The sequence below is a fragment of the Melospiza melodia genome, chromosome Z (genome assembly GCF_035770615.1).
Source record: "Melospiza melodia melodia isolate bMelMel2 chromosome Z, bMelMel2.pri, whole genome shotgun sequence".
Lineage (NCBI taxonomy): Eukaryota > Metazoa > Chordata > Aves > Passeriformes > Passerellidae > Melospiza > Melospiza melodia.
Genome location: NC_086226.1, coordinates 14601329 through 14619058, shown reverse-complemented (window position 1 = coordinate 14619058; position 17730 = coordinate 14601329). Strand labels below are relative to the sequence as shown.

Sequence of the window (17730 nt, the reverse complement as noted above, 5' to 3'; positions counted from 1 at the left end):
GAGAATTTCCCAGGCTTTTCTTTTGCATCAGCTGTACAGAAGGTTGTCTTGCTGGGCACAAGAAAGCCACAGAGCAGCTGCCATTGTGAGGTCAAGCCAGAGGTGCCACGTCACAGTGCTGTCAGCACAGCGTTGTCCCGGTGCACGCCAGGCCTGGTCGTCCAGAGCAGCTCTTCCGCTGGCTCCCTGCAGGAGGATCCTTGTGCTCAAGGAGCTCTCAGCAGACGGCCTGCACCCCGAGAGGAGTCTTGGCTTTCCCTTGGGTGGCACTCAGCGTGCAAACGCGCACAGCGCTGCCAAAATGATCGGGCAAGTCTGTGCCGCCGTTTGCACCGTCTTTTCTGTTGTCTATTCTGGCTACTACCTGACCCAGCTGACTCGTAAGTAAAGGTTTCTCCTGGGGCTGGCATCGCCCGACTTTTGCTTGGCTCTGCTCTTTATGCCGCACCAGTGGCCCAGTTTCTTTGGGAACAAAATGGCCATGAAGGTGCCACCGCTTTGGTCAATGTCCTGCCAGCAGCATCAGCTACAAAGGGGGCATCTGTACTGGGTGGCGCGTGCAGAGTATTTGCCATGCAACCTGCAGCGGTTGCCTTCCCTTCCCGGGAGAGTGCGCGGCAGCGGAGTCTGTCATTTATTTCCTCAGCTTGCTGCTTCAAGCAAGACAAGCTGCAAATTGCAGACTCTGAGGGCAGATCCTCAGAAGTACTTCTACCAACTCAGTGCTTCTCTCCAGGAGTGAAGGAAAGCACCTTTTGCTCCATATTCTGCCCCTCAGAGGCCTTGGCTGCATGACTTGAGCCTTTGATGCTGTGCCAAGACTGCGATTGCCTTGGCGATGCAGCACAAACTCCAGTGCAGGGAGGGTTTGCTGCTGAGCCCAGCAGCTGTTCCTGGGCTGCTTCAGCAGGGAGCTGCCACAGGGAAGGGACCCTTTGTGGAAGCTTTGCTGGGCTATCATCTTCAGCCAAGGCATGGGAATTAGGGCATGCAATTTGAAAGAATGTATATGGAAAATGCAGGAAAGGCAAGAGGGAAATGTAGCTTGAGCTGTTAGGCACAAGACAAGCTCAAAGTTTTGAAGAGCAGCGGGCATTTCCAGCACCGTCTTCCTATTTCTCTCTTGGCAAAAGAGGCCCAAATGTAGACAGAGGCTCCTCTCGCGTCCATCTTGTTCTCTTGCTTGCTGTGGGAAAGAGCTGTTGCTCCTGGAGGCATGTTGGGAAAGGGAAATGCTCTGTGTTGGGACTGCCTTGTGTTGTGGGAGTGGCCAGCACAGGCACTTTTCTAAGGGCCTCTGGTTCCTTTTGCTTTGCTGGCTGCAGGTCACCTGACACGCGGATGGAGACAAGCCTGTCCTTTGGTGAGTGGCAAAGGAAGCTGTGACGTTGCTGGCGTGTGAGAATTGTGCAGCAATTCTGCCAGCTTGGCCTGTTGCAGCCGAGTGTGGAGTGCCGGCGTGGGAGGCTGAAGGAAAGGCCAGCTGCCCGGTGGCATCAGCAGTAGCAAAGGGAGCACTGGCTGTTTGCTGATTTTCCAGGGAAAAGTCTTTCAAGAGATGAAAGGCAAATGGGACAGCTCCAAGGCATCTTGCTGCTTCTAGGCAGCAGGGAAGCTCAAATGCACAGCAAGATGGAGTAGCAGCTCGTTCAGCCAGCTTCCTCGGGTTTGCGTGACTCAGAGGCCCACTTGTATCAAAGTCTATGATTTGCCCTTCTTCTGGGTCCTTTCCCAGCTCAATAGAAAGCAGCTCCTAGGGCACTGGCTTTTGCCCATCTCTCTCACTTCTGTCTGCCTGCAGGGCACAACAGCAGGGTCAGCAGCTCCTCTGGCTGCCTCTGTCATTGAGGAAGAGGATGAAGAGGAGCAAAGGAAGATGAAGCCTTCAGCCGCTGTCCCTTCACAGCCGGAACTTGCAGAGCCAGTAAGTGACAGCTGAGCTTGGCACTGCCTTTGGTGCAGGGCCAGGCTACCCGTTTTGGAGCAGCTCTTGTTGCTCGTGGCTGAAGATGCTGGCGGCCGTGTGCCTGCTGTGACGTAGTGCGGCTTCAGGCAAGCCGGGGAGCCCTGGCCAATGGGTTCTGAAGTTTGACATTAAAGCTGGGATGCTGAGAGGGCGCCAGAGTGTCTCTTGGGATCAGACAGGAGGCAGCATTCAGTGACTCTCAGTGCAGGAGTCAGCGTCTTGTGCCCGTTGTCAGTGCAGGCTGCCAGTGGTCAGCGGACAGCGCGGCCCAAATTTGCAGTTGACAGCCTTGCAGGGTACCTGGGAGACACTGGCCCCTGGAAGGGACCTGCTCTCTCCGTGGACTAATTAGCTTCAGGCTGTGCTTCACTTCCAGCCGGTCAGAGCAGAGTTTGGAGAGGAGAATCCTCGGCAGCCCTGCAGTGTAAAAGGGCGGGTGGGTCTGGGCAGGACTGGAAAGGGGCTCCCAAGGGCCGCTCCCTAAAGGCTGCCATAGAGAAGGGAAATCCGTGAAACAGATCAGAGAAGGGACACGCTGCGGGCTTCTGAGCAGACTGTTGCATGCCAACTCCGGGCTGATTTCATTCCGGCCCAGGAAAAGACAGGAGGAGGAAAGCAGCAAGGCTCTGGGGTCCTGCTCTGATCTCTTTGTGGATCTTGGCAGCCCCATCGATACCTTGTTGCCAGTGTCTTGCAGAAAAGCTGAACAGGTGGAGCATGGAGGTGGTCGGGAGGGGCTGGATCCAAGTAGCCTTTGGGCTTCTCCCGAAGGTGCCTTTGAGAAGGGGACATGGGAACTGCCTCAGCTGGAGAGGCCTGGCCGTGGCTGGCAGCACCTTCCCAAGGCCTTGCTTTTGCTGTGCGCTTCGGGGGGGCATGTGTTCCAGCCGCTCTTCTGACGGGCAATCCTTTCTCGTCCCAGCGCAAGACAGGCTCTGCCATTCAACCTGGTGCCGCCGGACCAGCATGGCCTGCCGCAGCCAGCTCAAGCCCCGCTGCCGGCACTTCCTGCAGCAGCGCAGCCCAGCAGCCCGAGATGAGGGAGGAGCAGGGCCTGAAGACACTGAGTACGTCCGTCCGGTGCATTTCTTGTCTGCCAGAGCAGGCTGTTGCGCGCGTGTCTGGGTGTAGGCTGCGCCAGATGCTGCCCTTCGGTCCCAGAGGCACTTAGGCCTCTCTGCAGAAGGTGTTGTTGTGCTCTGAGGCAGCGTGGCAGCGCTCAGGGAGTCCCTGCTGCCTGTGAGGGCGGCTGGGCCTGGCTTGGCCCTGCCTGGGCTGCCTTCTGGGCCAAAGACAAAAGCAGAGATTGTTTCTGCTTGAGCAGAAGGCTGGCACCTAGCAAGTGACTATTGCCCAGGGAGCTGTCTGGCCCCAGCTGTTTTCTGGCTCTGGTTCTTACTCCTCCTCCGGCCCAGACACTTTGTGCCCCTGGCAGTGGACCTGCCAGTGATGGTGGGTGTGACTGCGGAGGCTGCAAAGGCCCTTGGTTACCTCTTAGGGCCCCCTTCTTAAGGGCTCATCATTTTGGCTTATCGCGTGGGATGCTGCTCTTGAAAGAAATCAAGGCCTTCTTGGAAAGGCCACCTGATGAAAGGTGGAGAAGATGGCCCTCCCACTTGCTGGTCTCAGCAGCTGGAAGCCAAGGGACCGCAAAGGGCCCAGAGCTGCGGGCAGTGGGGCTGCCTTTGGGACGCTCTGGGCAGCGGCGTCTCTGTGTGCGAGTGAGCGCCCTGCACTGCTTTTGTCTTTCAGGGAGCATGGTGAGTCCGGGCCGGCCTACAGGCAAATACACGGCATTTGAGGAACTCGGGCGAGGGTAAGCGTGACGTCAGCTCATTTTACAAAAGTGTGGGCCAGGTCTTTGGCTGGTGCAATATCAAGCGTGAAGTCAGGCAAGCTCCGAACATGGTCAGGCTCTGGCTTGACCTCGTGTCGCCTGCCTGGACTGCTCGGTCAGAGCAATGCAAAGGCCTCATTAAAGACAAGTTGATGCTGGCAGTGTCTTGCTTGCAGCAGTGAGGAGCAGGAGCTGGGAAAACCCCTGGCCCTGCAGCTTTGTGGCCTGAAAGAGCCCCTTGCCATGCAAGAAAGATCAGATTGTCCAGGACAGTCTTGTGACTCAAATTGTTCTCCCTTTTTTGACACACACATGCATGCACACCCGCACAAGGAGAGAGTTCCCCTTAGGTTCTGAAATGACCTGGCAGGGTGTGCGCCTTGGAGATTTCCAGCGGCCCTTGGTCTTCATGCTGCACCTTAGTGTTCCCTTGGACAGCCTGCCCCGCATGGCAGAGGGCTCCCGGGCTGACGTGCTGTTGGCCGAAGAGATGCTGCAGCCAGGCATTGTTTCTAAGGAAGGCGTCCAGGCAGCCGGGGGAGATCTGCTGCCTGGGCTTGCTTTCACTGCCAAAGGGATAAAGGTCTCTTTCTGCTGCTTTTGTCTTTCTAGAGGGTTTGGAGCTGTTTATAAAGCCCTTGACACCAGCAGCGGACAACAGGTAAAGTGCCAACAGCCCCATGCCATTTTGCAGCTCTGGAGCGCTTTGCCCGCTGCTGTGAGCTGTGCTTGGAGGTTTGGGTGGCAGCTCCATGTCTGCAGCAGAGGCTGTTCCTCTGAAATATAGTCTAGGCTCAGGGGGCAGAATGCATTTGGGATGGCTTTTGGTGCTTCTGCTAAGCTCTGCTGTCTAGTGACAAGGCACTTTGGCCCAGCATGCTGCCTCATTGCAGCAGCACTCGCTCCGTGCTCCTTGTGATCTCGAGCAGGGTGCGTCTTCTCAAGGTACCGGTGGCCAATGTCATTGCAGGTGGCAATCAAGATCATGTCACTCGAGGAGGAGATGTCCGAGGAGCTGGCTGCCAATGAAATCCTGGCCATGAGGGACAACAGGAGTCCCAATATCGTTACCTACTTAGACAGGTTGGCATATTCTGGTGTCAATGTAGCTTTAGCTGGTGCAAGCGCAAAGAGACGATGCCCTTTGGTCGCTGGCAGAGAACAGAGCTGGGGATGATTTCTCTGCTGGTCTCCAGAGTGTGGGAGGAGGTGGAGCTGGTGTTCAATAGTCTCTTGTGGCACACTTAGCTTGGAGAGCAGCTGCAAAAACCTGTCTCAGGCCCTGGGGTGACGGAGGCTGTGCCCATTCTGTTTCTCCATGCCGTGGTTTTCTTCTTTCAGCTACCTGGTGGATGCGGAGCTCTGGCTGGCCATGGAGTTCATGGACGGCGGCACCTTGTTTGATGTGCTGAGGGCAGTGTACCTGGAGGAAGGACAGATAGGCGCTGTCTGTCGGGAGGTGAGGGATGCCGCTTGTGCTTGCCCAAGACTGCCCGGATGCTGCTTGTCAGCTGGAGCTTAAGGAGAGCCGAGATTTCTTGCTCTCACCTTTCTTTTGCTGCTGCTGCTGCTGCTGCTGTCACACCACACAGGAGAAGAAAGAGCATGGGAAGTGTACTGCCTGCCGGTGCCCTCGCACTCCTCAGGCTCTGTTCTTGCACTCTTCCATCCTGTCTGTCCTCTGGCCTTGGTGCTCGCTCACTGGCTCAATTTCTCTTTCTTCCTCTTCTCAGCTTTGCCTGGGAATGTTTGCCTGGAGCCTGTCTGTCTGTCCTACATTGCTTGCCACTGGAAGGCAGCATGCGGTTGGCAGAATTTCAAGCTAAGGGCAAAGAGCTGTCCTCAGCTTCAAAGGATAGCATTGCAGCCTGGATGGCGATGCATTCAAAGGTCAACAGCTCAAAGGTGCTGCTGTCACCAGCAGCTTCCTCTTCTGCTGCCACTAGGCTTCCCCAAAATTCTTGGCCCTGCCGCCTCCCAGCCAAAGGTGGCGCGCTTCCTACCCAAGGCCGGTGGAACTTTTGGGAGCCCGGATGCCTTTGCTTGGAAATCTAGAAAAAACTTCCAAGAGTGTTGAAGCAGCAAGCTCTTCATGGTGACAGCAGCGTGATGTTTCGCCCTCGCTCACAATTCCCTGAGAAAGCCGCCAATCCCGTTGAGCTCTTTCCTTGCGGGTGGGATGAAATCAGATCCTGCACGTTAACTTTCCCTCCCTCCTTTTCCTCTCTCAGTGCCTGCAAGGACTGCATTTCCTTCATTCCCGCCAAGTCATCCACAGAGACATCAAAAGTTGCAACGTCCTGGTGGGCACGGACGGATCCGTCAAGTTGGGTGGGTATCCCTGCTGGGCGGCAGCATGTCCAGCATATGCCGTGCGCTTGCATTTTGGTGACGGCCACTGGGGCAGAAGCGCGGCTTGGCCAGTGCGTGAATCGTCAGGGTGTTTTTGAAGCGGCCGATGCCTTATTTGCCTGGCTCCAGGCACGTGGAAGGAGAGCTCAGCTGCTTTTTCAGTTAGATTCAGCATGGCCTGGTCAGGGCAATGGTTTTGGCCACTCTGCCAGTGGTAGCTGGCTTTGACAGGCTTTGTTTTTGTCCTCAGGTGACTTTGGCCTCTGTGCTCAGCTCAGCCCTGAGCACAGCAAGCGCAGCTCCAGCGTCGGCACTCCCAGCTGGATGGCACCGGAGGTGGTGAGAGGAGAAGCCTACGGCCCCAAAGTGGACATCTGGTCCCTGGGGATCATGGGGCTGGAAATGGTGGAAGGGGAAGCTCCTTACCAGCGGGAAGCCCGTCTCCGGGTAAGGTGCAGCTTAGCAAGAGGGCTCTGTGTGGAGAGAGCTGTGTGTGGCTAGCAAAGGAGCAGGTGGAGTGTCCTCTTGCATCCATGTGCTGTAGGTTTTTGAACTGCTAGAAAGGAACGGGCCCCCAAAACTGCAGAACCCCAGGCACCACTCGGCTCTCCTGCGCGACTTCCTCCGCTGCTGCCTGCAGGCAGATGAGGACAGGCGCTGGTCTGCCCAGGAGCTCCTACAGGTAAGAAAAAGCAAAGGGGCAAAAAGCCCTGGCAGCTGAGGACACCTGCATGAAGGGATGAGGAGGAGGAGGAGTGTGGGCCACGTGGCACAGAAAGCTGCCAGGACAGGAAGGCGCAGGGGGACATGCTGCCCTCAGTGCTCTTTGTGTGTCTTGCTGGTAGCCAGGGAATCCTGCTTGAGCCTGCAAGGATGTGATCCTGGAAAGTAAGTGTTCCTTTCTTTGTTCTTTTTCCTCTGGGCAGCATCCCTTCGTGACCTCAGGCGATCCTGCCTCCAGCCTGGCTGCTCTGATCATCTCAGCCAAGCGAGTGCAGGAAGACTGGAGAGGAGACACCTGCGCCTGAGGAGGCCCTGATGCCCCGCCAGCCAAGAGGAGGGAAAAGGGGATGTGTCATCTTTAGGCAGAGCTTCAGCCATCCCCCGAGTTTGAAGAGGAGCTGTGCCGTAGCTAGGAAACATGATAGTGTAGATATTTGCTCAGTTTAGCTGTTAGGTTAGCTGTTAGGTTAGGTTGGGTTAGGTCAGCATAGGTTGGATTAGATTAGGTTAGGTTAGGTTAGGTTAGGTCAGCATAGGTTGGATTAGATTAGGTTAGGTTAGGTTAGGTTAGGTTAGATATGTTGTTAGGTTCAATTAAAAGCTCTGTTGTTTTTCTTTCTGCAAAAGGTGAAAATTTAAAAAAATTAGGAAATACAGGGATCAACTTTTAAGGACTATGGAACATAGACATCTTGGATAGTAGAGGATTGTTTATCTTAGGATAGAGTGTTGTTAATTTAGGGAAGCTTTGAAGTAGAAATGAAAGAATTGTCATAATAAGAATTAAGCAGTGAGAGGAAAAGCTGGGCTGCAGCAGAACTGGAGCCTGCAGGCGCTCCAAGCTGTCAGCCTGAGCAGGCCACCTGCAGGACAGAATGATGAAGATGAAGAAGCAGCGAGGGGATACTTTGTTTCAGCCCGAGTGTCAATAAAAGTCGAAAATACCAGAGTGTTGTAAGGCTGCCTTCCTTGCCGGGCTGTAGCTAAGTGGACAGTCCATTTCAGAGGCCCAAAGAACAAAGTGAGGTAAGCAGCTTTGCTTACCTGAAGTGTGGCATGCCTGTGGGAAGCTGAGAGACCTACAGGTAATGAACACCAGGTAATGAGCTGCCATTCAGGACAACACTAGGAGGCAGATGTGCAGTCCTTTCTGGGCCTCTTGTCTTGATCAGATGTCAGGCTGATCAGCAGCAATCACCATTTTGTTGCCACCCTCCTCTCACTATGTCACTATGTGGGATGGAATGGCATTCTCACAGCGGCATCTGGCATTTCCTCCCTGCTTCTCTTTTCCCCAGGGACCCTCTGGGCCAGCCTCATCCCCCACAGGGGTGTGCAACCACCAGGGCCACCTGCAGAGCCCCATTCCCACTCTGCTGCCTCCTTGGCCTTTTCCCACATCTGGGCCAGCCTGCTGTTGCCAGGTGTTGGAAACATGCACACAGCATAGCACACCTGTCATTGAGCAATTTGATGCAGGAGCCCCTGCTGAGCACGGCTCTCCACCCCGGCCCTTTTCCCACCGAGCTGTGGCTCCATTTCGCCTCCATCTGCTGGCATACCCACTGTGAGGGACTGCTCAGGGACTGGATGCTCCTTGAATGTTGCTCACAGGCCTGATTTCCACGCCTCTCCATTCCTCCTACCCCTAAGACTGCCTCAGCCGTCTGAACACAATTTTTCTTACTCTAATGGCTTCCTGTGCCTTACTTGATACTGTAAGCAGAAGTACACCGTTTTGATTGTCTTTCTTCTAGAATTAATAAAATAAGTTGGAAATACTCCTAGATTTTGCCGATTAAAACTTGAGGCAAGTGCAAAAAGTAGAGAAGCTTTCTGTGCAGCTTTTCAGGTAATTTGAGGTCTCCTTCCTCTTCACTCACTTTCAGCATATCTGTTGATTTTCCTTTGCTCTCATCTTTGAAGCTTCATCCCTTGTCTATCGATCTGCAAAAATAGCCTGTAAACCCAAGGCAAATTTACTATCCTTTGTATTTTTCCTCCTCTGGAAAAGCTGAGGCTCGTGTGATCTTCTCCTGTCATCTAGACTTTGATTCCCATCTTGGCTCTGGCTAAGAGCAGAACAAATGTAATTTATTGCCCGCTAGTATGATCTGCTAGCAAAGGTCACATTTAGAGCTGAGCATGATGCTTCTCTCCCTCCGTTGAATACACATCTTTGTGTCAAGGCCTGGTGACTTCCAGGAGCACCTGGAAGCTACTGCCAAGGACAAAAGTCTCACTCTTGCTGGTTTTGACACTCATGGGTTGGTAGGATTTTGATCTACGTCGACAGTGATCTACAGGAACTGGATCCTTGACACCAAGTGCCTTCAAGCAACATTTCTAAGCAGAGTGGGCAATGAAGTCCAGATACTAATGAGTTGTGGTTTGTTTTAACTCTGTCTAACATATGGTACACTATCCCAAAACATGTTATTTTTGAGTGCTTCAGGCATTTAAAACTTAGGTTTATTCTTGTCAACACTTTTCTGTCCTCTCTTCAGAAATCTGCATGTCCAGCTACTAATTTCTTTCTCAGCTTGTTGAAAAGGTACCAGTCAGACAAGACTTCTTTCTTGACCCAGAGATGGGGCAAGCGTCACCGTTAGGCCGGACGTGGCATACACACGTGATCAGGGTCCAAGAAGAAAAAGGTTTGTTTCTTTTATTCTGCATGTTCTCCAGCTTATACACTCTTAACAAAGCGTGATCTCAAGTCACTAACTACATCACAATAACTTCTTCTATCCATTGGTGCAAAGCAATTAACGTCAATATAACTGGCAAAAGTTTTACAGAAATTTATAAGGCATGTATGCACATCTACTTCGGCACCTAGTGTAGCATACGCAAATTTTCCTGTATCTCTTCTAATGGGTTTCCATGCTGATGGCCTTGTCTTCTTCCTTGCTATGGATACACTCAAAAACCATCAACTGCTATTTCTTCCGTGAACTCGGCTTTGCTTGCAGGCCAGCTGTCAAGCCCCTCCATAGGTCAGCATGCACCCGCGTGCTCAAGGAGCAACTGCAGCCTGCAATAGTCCTGGAAATTTATTATCTTTGCTTTGTTTGCCATCTAAATGTCACTGAAGAAGTTAGGCTTTTCCAAACCAGCTAGGATGCCACCTAGAAGAAGCAGACTTGCTTTCAGTCAAAGCTTTTGGGACCAAGAGTCATGTTTGCTTGCATTGCTTGGATGCCGCTTGGATTGGCGCATTCTCTGAGTTCCCCTGGCATGCCTTGAGCCCTGCCTTTGTGAGTGAGGAGAATTTCCCAGGCTTTTCTTTTGCATCAGCTGTACAGAAGGTTGTCTTGCTGGGCACAAGAAAGCCACAGAGCAGCTGCCATTGTGAGGTCAAGCCATAGGTGCCACGTCACAGTGCTGTCAGCACAGCGTTGTCCCGGTGCGCGCCAGGCCTGGTCGTCCAGAGCAGCTCTTCCGCTGGCTCCCTGCAGGAGGATCCTTGTGCTCAAGGAGCTCTCAGCAGACGGCCTGCACCCCGAGAGGAGTCTTGGCTTTCCCTTGGGTGGCACTCAGCGTGCAAACGCGCACAGCGCTGCCAAAATGATCGGGCAAGTCTGTGCCGCCGTTTGCACCGTCTTTTCTGTTGTCTATTCTGGCTACTACCTGACCCAGCTGACTCGTAAGTAAAGGTTTCTCCTGGGGCTGGCATCACCCGACTTTTGCTTGGCTCTGCTCTTTATGCCGCACCAGTGGCCCAGTTTCTTTGGGAACAAAATGGCCATGAAGGTGCCACCGCTTTGGTCAATGTCCTGCCAGCAGCATCAGCTACAAAGGGGGCATCTGTACTGGGTGGCGCGTGCAGAGGATTTGCCATGCAACCTGCAGCGGTTGCCTTCCCTCCCCGGGAGAGTGCGCCGCAGCGGAGTCTGTCATTTATTTCCTCAGCTTGCTGCTTCAAGCAAGACAAGCTGCAAATTGCAGACTCTGAGGGCAGATCCTCAGAAGTACTTCTACCAACTCAGTGCTTCTCTCCAGGAGTGAAGGAAAGCACCTTTTGCTCCATATTCTGCCCCTCAGAGGCCTTAGCTACATGACTTGAGCCTTTGATGCTGTGCCAAGACTGCAATTGCCTTGGCGATGCAGCACAAACTCCAGTGCAGGGAGGGTTTGCTGCTGAGCCCAGCAGCTGTTCCTGGGCTGCTTCAGCAGGGAGCTGCCACAGGGAAGGGACCCTTTGTGGAAGCTTTGCTGGGCTATCATCTTCAGCCAAGGCATGGGAATTAGGGCATGCAATTTGAAAGAATGTATATGGAAAATGCAGGAAAGGCAAGAGGGAAATGTAGCTTGAGCTGTTAGGCACAAGACAAGCTCAAAGTTTTGAAGAGCAGCGGGCATTTCCAGCACCGTCTTCCTATTTCTCTCTTGGCAAAAGAGGCCCAACTGTAGACAGAGGCTCCTCTCGCGTCCATCTTGTTCTCTTGCTTGCTGTGGGAAAGAGCTGTTGCTCCTGGAGGCATGTTGGGAAAGGGAAATGCTCTGTGTTGGGACTGCCTTGTGTTGTGGGAGTGGCCAGCACAGGCACTTTTCTAAGGGCCTCTGGTTCCTTTTGCTTTGCTGGCTGCAGGTCACCTGACACGCGGATGGAGACAAGCCTGTCCTTTGGTGAGTGGCAAAGGAAGCTGTGACGTTGCTGGCGTGTGAGAATTGTGCAGCAATTCTGCCAGCTTGGCCTGTTGCAGCCGAGTGTGGAGTGCCGGCGTGGGAGGCTGAAGGAAAGGCCAGCTGCCCGGTGGCATCAGCAGTAGCAAAGGGAGCACTGGCTGTTTGCTGATTTTCCAGGGAAAAGCCTTTCAAGAGATGAAAGGCAAATGGGACAGCTCCAAGGCATCTTGCTGCTTCTAGGCAGCAGGGAAGCTCAAATGCACAGCAAGATGGAGTAGCAGCTCGTTCAGCCAGCTTCCTCGGGTTTGCGTGACTCAGAGGCCCACTTGTATCAAAGTCTATGATTTGCCCTTCTTCTGGGTCCTTTCCCAGCTCAATAGAAAGCAGCTCCTAGGGCACTGGCTTTTGCCCATCTCTCTCATTTCTGTCTGCCTGCAGGGCACAACAGCAGGGTCAGCAGCTCCTCTGGCTGCCTCTGTCATTGAGGAAGAGGATGAAGAGGAGCAAAGGAAGATGAAGCCTTCAGCCGCTGTCCCTTCACAGCCGGAACTTGCAGAGCCAGTAAGTGACAGCTGAGCTTGGCACTGCCTTTGGTGCAGGGCCAGGCTACCCATTTTGGAGCAGCTCTTGTTGCTCGTGGCTGAAGATGCTGGCGGCCGTGTGCCTGCTGTGACGTAGTGCGGCTTCAGGCAAGCCTGGCCAATGGGTTCTGAAGTTTGACATTTAAGCTGGGATGCTGAGAGGGCCGCCAGAGTGTCTCTTGGGATCAGACAGGAGGCAGCATTCAGTGACTCTCAGTGCAGGAGTCAGCCTCTTGTGCCCGTTGTCAGTGCAGGCTGCCGGTGGTCAGCGGACAGCGCGGCCCAAATTCACAGTTGACAGCCTTGCAGGGTACCTGGGAGACACTGGCCCCTGGAAGGGACCTGCTCTCTCCGTGGACTAATTAGCTTCAGGCTGTGCTTCACTTCCAGCCGGTCAGAGCAGAGTTTGGAGAGGAGAATCCTCGGCAGCCCTGCAGTGTAAAAGGGCGGGTGGGTCTGGGCAGGGCTGGAAAGGGGCTCCCAAGGGCCGCTCCCTAAAGGCTGCCATAGAGAAGGGAAATCCGTGAAACAGATCAGAGAAGGGACACGCTGCGGGCTTCTGAGCAGACTGTTGCATGCCAACTCCGGGCTGATTTCATTCCGGCCCAGGAAAAGACAGGAGGAGGAAAGCAGCAAGGCTCTGGGGCCCTGCTCTGATCTCTTTGTGGATCTTGGCAGCCCCATCGATACCTCGTTGCCAGTGTCTTGCAGAAAAGCTGAACAGGTGGAGCGTGGAGGTGGTCGGGAGGGGCTGGATCCAAGTAGCCTTTGGGCTTCTCCCGAAGGTGCCTTTGAGAAGGGGACATGGGAACTGCCTCAGCTGGAGAGGCCTGGCCGTGGCTGGCAGCACCTTCCCAAGGCCTTGCTTTTGCTGTGCGCTTCGGGGGGGCATGTGTTCCAGCCGCTCTTCTGACGGGCAATCCTTCCTTGTCCCAGCGCAAGACAGGCTCTGCCATTCAACCTGGTGCCGCCGGACCAGCATGGCCTGCAGCAGCCAGCTCAAGCCCCGCTGCCGGCACTTCCTGCAGCAGCGCAGCCCAGCAGCCCGAGATGAGGGAGGAGCAGGGCCTGAAGACACTGAGTACGTCCGTCCGGTGCATTTCTTGTCTGCCAGAGCAGGCTGTTGCGCGCGTGTCTGGGTGTAGGCTGCGCCAGATGCTGCCCTTCGGTCCCAGAGGCACTTAGGCCTCTCTGCAGAAGGTGTTGTTGTGCTCTGAGGCAGCGCGGCAGCGCTCAGGGAGTCCCTGCTGCCTGTGAGGGCGGCTGGGCCTGGCTTGGCCCTGCCTGGGCTGCCTTCTGGGCCAAAGACAAAAACAGAGATTGTTTCTGCTTGAGCAGAAGGCTGGCACCTAGCAAGTGACTATTGCCCAGGGAGCTGTCTGGCCCCAGCTGTTTTCTGACTCTGGTTCTTACTCCTCCTCCGGCCCAGACACTTTGTGCCCCTGGCAGTGGACCTGCCAGTGATGGTGGGTGTGACTGCGGAGGCTGCAAAGGCCCTTGGTTACCTCTTAGGGCCCCCTTCTTAAGGGCTCATCATTTTGGCTTATCGCGTGGGATGCTGCTCTTGAAAGAAATCAAGGCCTTCTTGGAAAGGCCACCTGATGAAAGGTGGAGAAGATGGCCCTCCCACTTGCTGGTCTCAGCAGCTGGAAGCCGAGGGACCGCAAAGGGCCCAGAGCTGCAGGCAGTGGGGCTGCCTTTGGGACGCTCTGGGCAGCGGCGTCTCTGTGTGCGAGTGAGCGCCCTGCACTGCTTTTGTCTTTCAGGGAGCATGGTGAGTCCGGGCCGGCCTACAGGCAAATACACGGCATTTGAGGAACTCGGGCGAGGGTAAGCGTGACGTCAGCTCATTTTACAAAAGTGTGGGCCAGGTCTTTGGCTGGTGCAATATCAAGCGTGAAGTCAGGCAAGCTCCGAACATGGTCAGGCTCTGGCTTGACCTCGTGTCGCCTGCCTGGACTGCTCGGTCAGAGCAATGCAAAGGCCTCATTAAAGACAAGTTGATGCTGGCAGTGTCTTGCTTGCAGCAGTGAGGAGCAGGAGCTGGGAAAACCCCTGGCCCTGCAGCTTTGTGGCCTGAAAGAGCCCCTTGCCATGCAAGAAAGATCAGATTGTCCAGGACAGTCTTGTGACTCAAATTGTTCTCCCTTTTTTGACACACACATGCATGCACACCCGCACAAGGAGAGAGTTCCCCTTAGGTTCTGAAATGACCTGGCAGGGTGTGCGCCTTGGAGATTTCCAGCGGCCCTTGGTCTTCATGCTGCACCTTAGTGTTCCCTTGGACAGCCTGCCCCGCATGGCAGAGGGCTCCCGGGCTGACGTGCTGTTGGCCGAAGAGATGCTGCAGCCAGGCATTGTTTCTAAGGAAGGCGTCCAGGCAGCCGGGGGAGATCTGCTGCCTGGGCTTGCTTTCACTGCCAAAGGGATAAAGGTCTCTTTCTGCTGCTTTTGTCTTTCTAGAGGGTTTGGAGCTGTTTATAAAGCCCTTGACCCCAGCAGCGGACAACAGGTAAAGTGCCAACAGCCCCATGCCATTTTGCAGCTCTGGAGCGCTTTGCCCGCTGCTGTGAGCTGTGCTTGGAGGTTTGGGTGGCAGCTCCATGTCTGCAGCAGAGGCTGTTCCTCTGAAATATAGTCTAGGCTCAGGGGGCAGAATGCATTTGGGATGGCTTTTGGTGCTTCTGCTAAGCTCTGCTGTCTAGTGACAAGGCACTTTGGCCCAGCGTGCTGCCTCATTGCAGCAGCACTCGCTCCGTGCTCCTTGTGATCTCGAGCAGGGTGCGTCTTCTCAAGGTACCGGTGGCCAATGTCATTGCAGGTGGCAATCAAGATCATGTCACTCAAGGAGGAGATGTCCGAGGAGCTGGCTGCCAATGAAATCCTGGCCATGAGGGACAACAGGAGTCCCAATATCGTTACCTACTTAGACAGGTTGGCATATTCTGGTGTCAATGTAGCTTTAGCTGGTGCAAGCGCAAAGAGACGATGCCCTTTGGTCGCTGGCAGAGAACAGAGCTGGGGATGATTTCTCTGCTGGTCTCCAGAGCGCGGGAGGAGGTGGAGCTGGTGTTCAATAGTCTCTTGTGGCACATGTAGCTTGGAGAGCAGCTGCAAAAACCTGTCTCAGGCCCTGGGGTGACGGAGGCTGTGCCCATTCTGTTTCTCCATGCCGTGGTTTTCTTCTTTCAGCTACCTGGTGGATGCGGAGCTCTGGCTGGCCATGGAGTTCATGGACGGCGGCACCTTGTTTGATGTGCTGAGGGCAGTGTACCTGGAGGAAGGACAGATAGGCGCTGTCTGTCGGGAGGTGAGGGATGCCGCTTGTGCTTGCCCAAGACTGCCCGGATGCTGCTTGTCAGCTGGAGCTTAAGGAGAGCCGAGATTTCTTGCTCTCACCTTTCTTTTGCTGCTGCTGCTGCTGCTGCTGTCACACCACACAGGAGAAGAAAGAGCATGGGAAGTGTACTGCCTGCCGGTGCCCTCGCACTCCTCAGGCTCTGTTCTTGCACTCTTCCATCCTGTCTGTCCTCTGGCCTTGGTGCTCGCTCACTGGCTCAATTTCTCTTTCTTCCTCTTCTCAGCTTTGCCTGGGAATGTTTGCCTGGAGCCTGTCTGTCTGTCCTACATTGCTTGCAACTGGAAGGCAGCATGCGGTTGGCAGAATTTCAAGCTAAGGGCAAAGAGCTGTCCTCAGCTTCAAAGGATAGCATTGCAGCCTGGATGGCGATGCATTCAAAGGTCAACAGCTCAAAGGTGCTGCTGTCACCAGCAGCTTCCTCTTCTGCTGCCACTAGGCTTCCCCAAAATTCTTGGCCCTGCCGCCTCCCAGCCAAAGGTGGCGCGCTTCCTACCCAAGGCCGGTGGAACTTTTGGGAGCCCGGATGCCTTTGCTTGGAAATCTAGAAAAAACTTCCAAGAGTGTTGAAGCAGCAAGCTCTTCATGGTGACAGCAGCGTGATGTTTCGCCCTCGCTCACAATTCCCTGAGAAAGCCGCCAATCCCGTTGAGCTCTTTCCTTGCGGGTGGGATGAAATCAGATCCTGCACGTTAACTTTCCCTCCCTCCTTTTCCTCTCTCAGTGCCTGCAAGGACTGCATTTCCTTCATTCCCGCCAAGTCATCCACAGAGACATCAAAAGTTGCAACGTCCTGGTGGGCACGGACGGATCCGTCAAGTTGGGTGGGTATCCCTGCTGGGCGGCAGCATGTCCAGCATATGCCGTGCGCTTGCATTTTGGTGACGGCCACTGGGGCAGAAGCGCGGCTTGGCCAGTGCGTGAATCGTCAGGGTGTTTTTGAAGCGGCCGATGCCTTATTTGCCTGGCTCCAGGCACGTGGAAGGAGAGCTCAGCTGCTTTTTCAGTTAGATTCAGCATGGCCTGGTCAGGGCAATGGTTTTGGCCACTCTGCCAGTGGTAGCTGGCTTTGACAGGCTTTGTTTTTGTCCTCAGGTGACTTTGGCCTCTGTGCTCAGCTCAGCCCTGAGCACAGCAAGCGCAGCTCCAGCGTCGGCACTCCCAGCTGGATGGCACCGGAGGTGGTGAGAGGAGAAGCCTACGGCCCCAAAGTGGACATCTGGTCCCTGGGGATCATGGGGCTGGAAATGGTGGAAGGGGAAGCTCCTTACCAGCGGGAAGCCCGTCTCCGGGTAAGGTGCAGCTTAGCAAGAGGGCTCTGTGTGGAGAGAGCTGTGTGTGGCTAGCAAAGGAGCAGGTGGAGTGTCCTCTTGCATCCATGTGCTGTAGGTTTTTGAACTGCTAGAAAGGAACGGGCCCCCAAAACTGCAGAACCCCAGGCACCACTCGGCTCTCCTGCGCGACTTCCTCCGCTGCTGCCTGCAGGCAGATGAGGACAGGCGCTGGTCTGCCCAGGAGCTCCTACAGGTAAGAAAAAGCAAAGGGGCAAAAAGCCCTGGCAGCTGAGGACACCTGCATGAAGGGATGAGGAGGAGGAGGAGTGTGGGCCACGTGGCACAGAAAGCTGCCAGGACAGGAAGGCGCAGGGGCACATGCTGCCCTCAGTGCTCTTTGTGTGTCTTGCTGGTAGCCAGGGAATCCTGCTTGAGCCTGCAAGGATGTGATCCTGGAAAGTAAGTGTTCCTTTCTTTGTTCTTTTTCCTCTGGGCAGCATCCCTTCGTGACCTCAGGCGATCCTGCCTCCAGCCTGGCTGCTCTGATCATCTCAGCCAAGCGAGTGCAGGAAGACTGGAGAGGAGACACCTGCGCCTGAGGAGGCCCTGATGCCCCGCCAGCCAAGAGGAGGGAAAAGGGGATGTGTCATCTTTAGGCAGAGCTTCAGCCATCCCCCGAGTTTGAAGAGGAGCTGTGCCGTAGCTAGGAAACATGATAGTGTAGATATTTGCTCAGTTGAGCTGTTAGGTTAGCTGTTAGGTCAGCTGTTAGGTTAGGTCAGCATAGGTTGGATTAGATTAGGTTATGTTAGGTTAGGTTAGGTTAGGTTAGGTTAGGTTAGGTTAGGTTAGGTTAGGTTAGGTTAGATATGTTGTTAGGTTCAATTGAAAGCTCTGTTGTTTTTCTTTCTGCAAAAGACGAAAATGTAAAAAAATTAGGAAATAAAGGGATCAACTTTTAAGGACTATAGAACATAGACAGCTTGGATAGTAGAGGATTGTCTAGC

General features: G+C 54.4%; 2 protein-coding genes across 2 annotated transcripts; both read left to right on the top strand.

The window, feature by feature from the left end:
* The first annotated feature begins 301 nt into the window (after positions 1 to 301).
* On the top strand, positions 302 to 7183 carry LOC134432589 (serine/threonine-protein kinase PAK 3-like). Its single transcript, XM_063181453.1, has 13 exons — positions 302 to 380; positions 1326 to 1363; positions 1802 to 1928; positions 1988 to 1999; positions 2899 to 3033; positions 3719 to 3782; positions 4416 to 4464; positions 4774 to 4886; positions 5145 to 5262; positions 6035 to 6134; positions 6406 to 6602; positions 6700 to 6837; positions 7082 to 7183. Exons 1-13 carry the CDS (start codon positions 302 to 304, stop codon positions 7181 to 7183), a joined length of 1272 nt encoding a protein of 423 aa, XP_063037523.1.
* A 3265-nt stretch (positions 7184 to 10448) lies between these two features.
* LOC134432460 (serine/threonine-protein kinase PAK 3-like) lies at positions 10449 to 17322 on the top strand. Its single transcript, XM_063181234.1, has 13 exons — positions 10449 to 10527; positions 11473 to 11510; positions 11949 to 12075; positions 12135 to 12146; positions 13038 to 13172; positions 13858 to 13921; positions 14555 to 14603; positions 14913 to 15025; positions 15284 to 15401; positions 16174 to 16273; positions 16545 to 16741; positions 16839 to 16976; positions 17221 to 17322. The coding sequence occupies exons 1-13, from the start codon at positions 10449 to 10451 to the stop codon at positions 17320 to 17322; spliced, it is 1272 nt and encodes a 423-aa protein (XP_063037304.1).
* Positions 17323 to 17730: the final 408 nt, after the last annotated feature.